General features: G+C 36.2%; 1 protein-coding gene across 1 annotated transcript; it reads left to right on the plus strand.

Annotated features, from left to right (window-relative positions):
• The first annotated feature begins 8,171 nt into the window (after positions 1-8,171).
• LOC131147766 (peroxidase 4-like) lies at positions 8,172-9,987 on the plus strand. The gene is made up of 3 exons (XM_058097324.1): positions 8,172-8,410; positions 8,542-8,736; positions 9,183-9,987. The coding sequence occupies exons 1-3, from the start codon at positions 8,204-8,206 to the stop codon at positions 9,750-9,752; spliced, it is 972 nt and encodes a 323-aa protein (XP_057953307.1). The 5' UTR covers positions 8,172-8,203; the 3' UTR covers positions 9,753-9,987.
• The last annotated feature ends 746 nt before the right edge of the window (positions 9,988-10,733 follow it).

Raw genomic sequence — 10,733 nt, forward strand, 5'->3', positions numbered from 1 at the left:
CACGCAGTTAGTACAAATTATGGCAATAATAGTAACGACATACAATTGATAAGGTATACAGTTAAAACATTATAAAAGAAGCAAAATATATTTTAATTAAACAAAATCTGTTTTAGTAGAACAAGATTGATTCAATTAGAACATGAAAATTTTCAAAACTACAAAAATTATTGACCAAAAGTAAATTAGAAAAACTTTGCTTTTGTGAAAGATCAGATCATTTTTCAAGAAACAAGTATTAGATAAAATGAAAAGAAATTTATTTTTGAAAATAAAGATATTGGATAGGACATTAAAGTTTTTTTTTTTTTTTTTGTCGACTAATACCGAAAAGTCTATAATCTATTTAAATTAAAATTTACAAGTCTATGATGTATCTATCAATTCTACAATATTTATAAAACAAATTAGTGCAGTCCAAGATTTAAGAATTATATAACACAAAATACTTTTGTTGTGGTTGGATTATATGTTCTTTATTAAAATTTAAAATAAAAAATTATAAAAATGTCTTATAAAGTTGAAGCATAAATCATCTTTATAGGGTTAAGATATCTATAAGACAGACATTCCATATGAGGACACATAATACATTTTCATACGTACTACATCTATATACTAACCCTTTAATCAAATTTCAATATAAACAACCGCTAACTTATCAACTATGTATCGCTCAACTGTGTTGACTCAAGTTGTAGGGACAACTTGTGACTTTGGTGACTTCAAGGTCATGAGTTCGATTATTCTTTTAGAGTTTACCCCCTGAATTACCAAGGGTGTTTCAATGGGCGGACGACTTTCACCCCTCGGGTTTGGTGCTGCACCATAGTGTCCAAAGTGGCGCGATGGTGGCTGGAATTTCCGGATTATCTAAAAAAAAAACACCTTATCAACTATGTATATTGTTTTAAATTAAATTATTAAATTATGAAATTAATTAAACAATTAGCTACGTAACTCTTAATAATAATGATTTGTATTAGATGAATCCTACACTCAAATCAAATACCATATTTTTTTTTGATAACCAGGGACTCTAGCTACCATCGCGCCACATTGGACATTATGGTACGACACCAAACTCGAAAGGGTGAAAGCTGTCCTCCCATTAACACACCTCTGATAATTTGCTGGCAAAATGCCTCAAGGGAGAATCGAACCCATGACCTTGGGGTCTTCAAATTCATAAGTTCACCCTTACCACTTGAGCTGGACCTAAGCTCAAATACCATATTACCAACATACCTCATTCTTGTATATACACTCACTATATATATTTGTATATTATATATTTCCTCTTTATTATTTTTTAAAATATTTTATTTGAAACTTGAAAATATTAGGAAAACGATAGGAAATCATACATGTTTTTGTTTGTGATTTATTATTCTTTCAATTGAGTCAACAATATAAATAGTAATCAACTCAAGAATTACATTACTTTGCATATTACTTTACTCTTAATAGTCACTAGACCTTTCTTGCTATACATACATGAACACAAATATATATATATATATATATATATATATATATATATATATATATATTCAATCTCTTTTATATATAAGAATGTTCATAATTGTTTAAACTAAGAAATTCTGTATTATTCTTTTTGTATGTATAAAACTGTACAAAGGCCATCCTTTTATAGGTGAAGGAGGCAGATTACAAGGGTAACTCAGTAAGTACACAGATGTGCCTAAAAGAGGGAGATATATAATTAGGGAGATATGCTAACATCCCCCTTCAAACTCAAGATGGTATCGAAGATGTCAAGTAGAGTTTGTAGACTAAAGTACGATGGCGACCAGGTGGATGAGCCTTCGTGAAGATATCAGCCAACTGATTAGCCGAAGGAACTGATAAGAGGCGAAGTGTCCCTTCCCGAAGATGATGATGCACAAAATGACAGTCGATCTCGATGTGTTTAGTGTGTTTATGAAAGACATCGTTGTGAGCTATCTGGAAAGCACTATGATTGTCACAATAAAGCGGAGTGCTCGAGGGCTGAGGAACATCCATATCTTGGAGAAGCCAACAAAGCTAAAGAAGCTCAGAAGTAGTATCAGCAAGAGTCTGATACTCAGCCTCAGTGCTAGAGGGAGCAACAATAGTATGCTTTTTGTTTCGCTAAGAGATAAGAGAGTCTCCAAGTAGAAAAAGAAAACAAGTGGTAGACCAACGATCAATAGGGTCCCCTGCCTAATCAACATCTGAATAAACCTGCAACATCAAGGATGAGTGAGAGGAAAAAAAAAAGCCCATGAAATAATGTTCGTTTCACATATTGTAAGATGCAAAGAACAATTGCATAGTGAACGAAACGAGGAGCCGACATAAACTGGCTAACGAGGTGTATTGCATAGGCAATGTCTGGTCTAGTGACAGTGAGATAAATCAAGCTCCCAACAAGCTGTCGGTAACGAGTGGCATCGAGAAGGAGCTCCCCATCAGTAGGACGGAGTTTGATGTTGGGCTCCAGCGAACTATCAGTTATCTTACAATCAGACCAGCACGTGTGAGAAGATCAGAAGCATATTTGGCTTGGGGTCAAAGAGTAGCCATAAGAGGTAGAAGAAACTTCTAAGCCAAGGAAGTAGCGAAGAGAACCGAGGTCTTTCATTTCAAACTGTTGACACAGAAATTGCTTAAGCTTATGAATACCAGAAGTATCATCACCATTAATGTTCATATCATCAACATAAAGTAGTAGAATAGTGATGCCAGTAGCAGTTTGATGGGTAAAAAGGACTGAATCATAAGGGCTAGAAGCAAACCCAAGCTGTGAAACAGTGGAGCTGAACTTGGCAAACTAAGCACGAGGAGCTTGCTTAAGCCCATATAAAGCACAGTTGAGACGACAGACCTTACTAGGAGAATAAGGATACCCTAGAGGGGGTTGCATATATACCTCCTAAGCTAAATCACCATGTAAGAAGGCATTCTTGAAATCCATTTGAAATAAAGCCATCTTCGCGCAAAGGCAACAGCCAAAAGGGAGCGAACAGAGGTAATACAGGGGCAAAGGTTTCCTCATAATCAATGCTATATTCCTTAGTAAAGCCCTTTGCCACTAAATGAGCTTTATGTCTTACTTCAGAATCGTTCGACTTTGTTTTTCATTCATACACCCATTTGTTCCCAACTATAGTATTTCCTGGAGGCAGGTCAACCAGGTCCCAAGTATGAGTTTTATGAAGTGCGTCAATTTCTTTAGACATAGCTTACTGCCAAATAGGAACAGAACAAGCTTCATGATAATTGTGAGGCTCGTGAAGGGAGTCAGGAGTAGAAAAACAGTGATAATCACTAAGATAGGTAGGAGGTGCCCTTACTCGACTAGAACGATGGACATCCAAATAAGAGGACTCAGGGTGAGTGGATGCAATGGCATGATCATTAGACGGTCCAGGTTTGGGAGAGGCAGATGCGGAGTGATCACCTGATGAGCTGTCATGACATGCATTAGAGGAAAAATCGGAAGAGGGATCTATGGTAGGGTCAGTGAAAATGAGAGAGTATGGGGGACAATTGGAATAAAATGGAGAGATACTAGTGAAAATTTTGTGTTCCTAAAACTGAACGTGTCGAGAGACTCAAAGACGCTTGGCTATGGGGTTGTAGCACCGATAACCCTTGTGTTCAATGCCATAACCAAGAAAGCAACAGAGACGAGAGCGAGGTTCAAGTTTTGTATGTTCATGAGGTGGGAGTAAAACAAAGCAAGCACAACCAAATACTTTGAGAAGAGAATAATTAGGTACCTTACTATAGAGAGCCTCATATAGAGATTTATTGGAAATAGTAGGGGTTGGAACCCAATTAATAGTGTAAATAACGATAAGAGCAACTTCACCCCAAAAGGATTCTGGGAGGGATGTAGAGAAGAGTTGAGAGCGAACAATGTCAAGAATGTGACAATGCTTATGTTCTGCACGATCATTCTGTTGGGAGGTGGATGGACAGGACCAATGGGATAGCATGCTGACCTCTTGAAGTTCTTCAATGAAAAGGGTAGAAGTATATTCCAGGGCATTATCGGACTGAAATACTTTAATGGTGTGATCAAACTGAGTTTTAATTATTTGCTTAAAGTCATGAAAAACATTAAGTAACCCAGTGCGATCATGCAAAAGATAAATCCATGTATACCGAGAGTAATCATCGATAAAAATGACAAGGTAACAAGACCTGCCCTTAGTAAGGATAGAAGCAGGTCCCCAAATATCAGAATGGACCAAATCAAAAGGTACAGAAGACAAAGAATTACTTTCATTAAAAGGTAAAACCTTTTGTTTCCCAAGTTGACAAGGCATACAATCAAAAGGTTCAAACTTAACCTTTCCTAAGTAACCACTTAAAGCTAAATACGGAACACGAGACAAAGAGGTATGACCGAGACAAGAATGGCAAACACTGGAAGACACCGCAGTAGAAAGAGACGGAAGAGAACACGAATGAGGCAAATGCAGAGATGTGAGCTTGAAAAGGCGACCAACTTTACGCCTGATCCCAACAAGCTGGCCCGTCTTAGGATCTTGCACATCACAACCTTTGTGAGAAAATGTTAAGATCAAATCACTTTCAACAAGTTGACCAACAGAAAGGAGATTGAGAGACAAGTTGGGCACAACATATGTATCAGGTACAGAAAAAGTAGGAGTAGAAACATGACCAAGATGACAAACAGACATATGTGAACCATCAACAGTATAAATTAAAGGAACATGATTTAAAGATTGCTTATGTGTAGCTAAAGAGGAATCAAAAGTCATTTGATTGCAATAGGCAGAATCAATAAACCAAGGTGTAGAGGTACCTATGGAGACTAATAAGGTAGTAGAAGTGCGGGATAGAACTTGGGTGATAATTGCCTCAAGGTCAGCTATAGAAAGAAACAACAAAGGAGGTGCAGAAGATGGAGCAAAAACTGAGGAGCTGGTGGAGACAGCAGCAACAGGCTTGGAAGAGTAAGATGCCTTAGCCTTGAGAGCACCCCTAGCATCCTTGGCCTTCTTCTTAGGACAATCGAAAATATGGTGGCTGTCTTCTTTACAATAGTGGTACTGGCCATTGAAATGACAGGATTTAGAAGAAGCTATAGCTATAGCATAAGTAACTAGAGTAGAGGAGCTAGACGAAGCAGTAGCCAAGACCATATTGGTAGAATGAACCTGACGAGTCTATTGTTGTGTCTCCTCAGAATGAGCTCCGTAAGAGCAACTTCAAGTGTAGGAAGAGGATATTGATGTAACAAAGAAGCTCAAGTATTTTCAAATTCATTTCGGATATGCATCATTAAGTATATAAAGTGACGACGATCTCGATATGCAGCAAAAAGCTTAATCGACTGCTCATCAGAAAAAGCAGGGTCAGCTTGAGAAAGCTGATCCCAAATGCCACTGACCTGAACATGAAACTCGGCAATAGACTTTCCAAGTTCCTGACACATTTGGGAAAGCCTAGTTTTCAACTAAAACTCGAGAGTAGCATCACTACCACAATTGTATCATTTTTCCAAAAAATCCCAAGCAAGTTTGGCATTACGAAACTTAGGAAGTAGACTCTGAATAGTAGGAACTGATGTATTAATGAACCAGGAAAGGATCTTATAGTGAGTACTTTCCTATTCATCAAGAGTCTCATCAAACTCCTCTGTGGATTGCGTGTCAGTTTTTGTGGGTTTTTGTTTTGTTCCAGTGACAAAACGCCATAATCACCAACCAATAAAAAAAACTTACATTTGTTGGCCCAAGTATTGTAGTTGGAGCCATTCAAAACAATCTCTATAGGGCGAGCAACATCAGTTAAAGATGCCATTAAAAAAAATGGATAATACTGACCGATGTAGAGCAAAGAGCAATTTAATGAAATTTGAGAGATGAATCTAGGAGATATGAGCACTCTGGGAGATGATTCTGAGAGATACCACGCCGAAAAATTGGTGCTTCTCTAGAGAAAGAATGCTGCCAGAGAGAGCTGAATACGAAACTGAGAGGTGAGGCGGCTCGTAATTGCAGAGAGCTATCTATATCCTGCACGTGGTGGTCATGTAGAAAAAAAAAAAAAATGCAAGGACAATATTTAAATTTTGAATCACAGCCCGCCGGCTGTGTGGAGGCACCACTAGATGTTGCAACAGCATAACCTTTAGAAGCAAAAAAGTATGGGTTCTGTTACGGGTTTAGGGTTGGGTGAGTCGGAGACCAAGACGAGGTACTAAGATTGCAAAATGAGCAGAGCGCCAAAGAAAACCCACCGTTGCTGTTGCTGCTGCCGGAGAGACGAAGCTAACACTGAGAGACGAAGTCGAGAGATGACGTTGAGAGATAAGAGAAACAGAATGGTAGAGTGAGACGAAGATGTTGAATGATGAATTCCGGAGAATCAAGAACATCGCCAGAGAATCAAGAAGGACGTCGCAGGAAAATCAAGAAGGCCACGATACCGAGAGTTGTAGCAGCAGAGTCCACGATACGTCTGAGAAGACAAGAGTGCTAGAGAATCAAGAAGAGAGGATACCGAGAGTTGTAGCAGTAGAGTCCACGATACGTTTGAGAAGACAAAAACACTGAAAAATCAAGAAGGACGCTGCACGACAGACGAGAGCAAGGTGTGGGCTGTGATAAGAGTTTCGCGGTAGCACTGGGAGATTAGAAGGCTCAAAACCTAGGTTTAGAATGCTCTAATACCATGTTAAAACTAAGAAACTCTGTATTATTCTTTTTGTATGTATAAATTTGTACAAGGGCCATCCTTTTATAGGTGAAGGAAGCAGACTACAAGGGTAACTCAGTAAGTACACAAATGTGCCTAAAAGAGGGAGATATATAATTAGGGAGATATGCTAACAATAATGTAGACATTTATATGCATATTGACTTATTGGGTCTCACGGTTTTAATCTATAAATATTATCTCATAAGATTGTTCAAATTCCCATAAATTCAAATCAAAAACCTTTCCTAAACATAAAGTATGAATATGTAGTAACAATATCGACTATATTTGTTGTATGAAATGAATCGTGGAGTCAACTATATCACAATTAACAATAAATTTTTTTTATACTTTATCTCTTTACTTTTATTTTTGTCTCTCTTTAATTCTACTAACATATGTAATCCATGTGCTATTGTCTGTAATTTACTATTCTAAAAGCTAGAAGCACAATGTTTATATATGTAATTTTTTTTTCCTTTTATTATATAGAATATGTTTGTGATTTTTCTCCCAGTCAAATCCAAAACACATAGTAGCCATGAATGAATCTAACAACCTACCATTTAGGTTTTTATTTCTTTTTTACTGTGCCATCTCAGGTGTATTGTGCACATATTTAACAGTCACCCCTCAACTCTGAAAAATTATAGAATGTGCTTGCCCCTTTAGGTGTTTCTGTACCTATTATGTTGATGCCAGACACGTAGATAGTGAGTCTCATTTCTTTTAATTTCATACTTATCATGATTGAAACTCACTTACTATGTATCTGACATCAACATAACAAGCACATTGACGATAAGGAAGGGCAGACACATTCTATAATTTTTTCATTGACTCCTTCAATCAAATACAAAATAATTCTTTTTTTTTTTTTAAAGGTAAAAGGTGCATTATATATATATATATATATATATATATATATATATATATATCTTTTTATTTTCTTTTATTTTTTTAATCTCCCTCTTATTTTTGCCATCATGTGCATTGCACATGTATGTTTCACCTTGGTCTCTTGGAGGACCGGCATGGTCCTCCTATCAAGCCTTTTCATCCAATAAAAACACTGTAAGACAATTGATTCCATTAGATTATGTGTATACCATGCCATGTGAGATTTATTATTTGGAATATTTTTATTGAATGGTAAAGCTCCACGGGAGGACCACATCGGTCTTAATTTTCTTTTCCGTAGTGCCATTAGGGCTTTACGCAAATCTATTTATGATATGATCAATCCCCTCCTTCAATCAAATACAAAATAAAAGATTACCATTATATATATATATAAACTTTTTTTTTTTCTCTCTCTTATCAGGTGCATTGCACATATATATCTTCCTCCTTATTTTCTTGTCTCTCTTTCTATATATATATATATATATATATATATATATATATATATATATAGATATTGATCTCCAATATATTGAATTAATTCAAAGACTAAGAAGTCTAACATTGATTAAGAATGGGTAGTGGGATTTTAGAGTGGGTGGTGGTGTGTATGGTGGTGGTGATGCCCACATGCAGGGCGCAGCTGCGTTCTGATTTCTATAACAAAACCTGCTCCGCTGCGCTGCAAACCCTCAGAGATGAGGTAAGGAAGGCCATGGACGACGACAAGACCATTGGAGCTGCGCTTATCCGCCTTCACTACCTCGACTGCTTCGTCAATGTAAGTTAGGGTTTTCATACGTATATGCACTTTAATGATTAATGAATATATATATATATATATATATATATATATATATAGATATATATATATATATATAGATATATATATATCTGCACTTGTAATGACAGGGTTGTGATGGGTCAATTTTGCTGGATGACACTCCTCAAGTCAAGGGGGAAAAAAATGCCATCTACAATAAAGATTCGGCTAGGGGTTTTGAAGTGATAGATAATATAAAAGATGCCGTTAATAAAGTATGTACAAGAAACTCCATGTCATGTGCAGATATTTTAGCTGTAGCAGCCCGCGATGCCATCCTTATTGTGAGTATAATCAATTTATTCACTTATTTCAATAACTTCTCAAAACCATTTTTTAAAAGATAACAACTGGTTGATTGTCAAAATTAATACTACACAATGTTAAAAGCGACAACATACATATAGCTGATATCACAATCTCGTTATCCCTCCATATATGCATTTGAGATGTGTAATTAGGGTCGAACATGATTTGATTCGAAACCAAATTGTTTTAAGCAATTCAAATTCTAGTTTTCAGGTCAATATGCAATAGCCTATCAAAAATCTCGAACCAATTAGCTTAAAAATATATGTTTCGCGTCCAAAATATATAAAAATTAATTTTTCAAAAACAAATCACAAATTTGTCAATGTTGAATATTGAGAATTAGCCTCTCTACGTATAAAAAGATAAATAAATAATCCCAACTCCTGTCTTTTTATATATATATATATATATATATAAGTCCGGAGGCCCATGGTACGACCCGCTGCTGGGTAGAAGAGACACCAAAGTGGTGAGCCTCGCCGCCGCAAACGACCCCAAGAACCTTCCTCCGCCTAACTCCTCCCTCTCTACTCTCATCTCCGTCTTCCAAAACCACGGCATGGGCATAAAGGAACTGGTTCTCCTCTCCGCCGCCCACACCGTCGGCAACGCCCGCTGCGTAAGCTTCCGGCAACGCATCTACACCGACGCTTTCATCAACCCTTTTTTCGCCGCGCGGTTACGCGACAATTGTCCCCAAAGCGGCGGAGACAACAACGTAGAACCGCTCGATCACCAAACTCCATACAGCTTCGACAACGTCTACTTCAACAACTTGGAGACCTCCACGGCTCTGCTCCACTCCGACCAGGTGCTGTACAGTGGCGACTTCAGCAAACTCAGCGACCAGCTGGTGAAGAACTACAGCGCCAACCACGAAGCCTTCTTGCGCGACTTCCCGGCGGCCATGATCAACATGGGAAACTTTAAGCCTCTCATCACTGCGAGCCAAGGAGAGATCAGAACGAATTGCAGGAAGATTAATTGATTAACTAATTAATTGCTAGTTAAGTGATTGGCTAGCTTAATTAATTGCTTGGTAACCTAAATAATCAATCAATCTTAATTAATCTGCAGCTTAGTTTATTTTAATCTTGTTTTTGGAAGTTTTATATGCACCACAAGTACTCGAGGATGGATGTTAGAACTGGCTGGGTGTGAAATGGTTCATTAATCTTATGATGGATGAACAGTACTTGAATTCTACAAATCTTTTATTTCATAATTTAACATTTAGCTATGATATAATTGTTTTACAATTTTAGTTTTTTTTGGTTAATAATTAGTGGTACTTTGATTAAAATTATGCTTTAACTTAGAAAACCCAGATATTCAGTACATTTAAAAAAAAAAAAACAAATATAAAGCTAGTGTGATAATTATTTTAGTGCATATATTTTTAATTGGCACAACTAAGAAGTTGTGCTTATTAATTAATTTTATAAAATTAGATTTGACACCCAAGTTAGATTGAACCAATCAACCATTTTTTTTTTTTTGGAAAAGAAAGGAAAGAAAAGGAAAAAAAGTAAGAAATTTATTTTTTGTTGTATTTTCTCTCTATATTAAAAATTATTAAAAAATATTCTAGTATAATTCAACATTAAAAAAAATAAAATATTAATGGTATTGAAATCAAATTTGTGTTAATTGGTTTGGTAATCTTTTACTTTCTTTCTCACTTTTATAGATAATCAAACAGAACTCATTCATACTTTACTTTTTTTTTTTTTCCAAGTTGTAAATGGGGTCCAAAGAAATTGGGAGAAGAAGAAGCAGCTATATATATAGATTACATAAATTTAATAAGTACAACTCATTTATTGATAATATTAATATTTTAAAATAAACTAGCATTATGTGTATACATATATTAATGTAAAATTTTATGCTAGCCAAATTTCAACTAGTACCATATTGGCTTCCTTCTTCCAAATTGCACTAAAATTATATTAACTTCATTTGCGCG

This window comes from Malania oleifera, chromosome 2 (assembly GCF_029873635.1).
Source record: "Malania oleifera isolate guangnan ecotype guangnan chromosome 2, ASM2987363v1, whole genome shotgun sequence".
Taxonomy (NCBI): Eukaryota; Viridiplantae; Streptophyta; class Magnoliopsida; order Santalales; family Ximeniaceae; genus Malania; species Malania oleifera.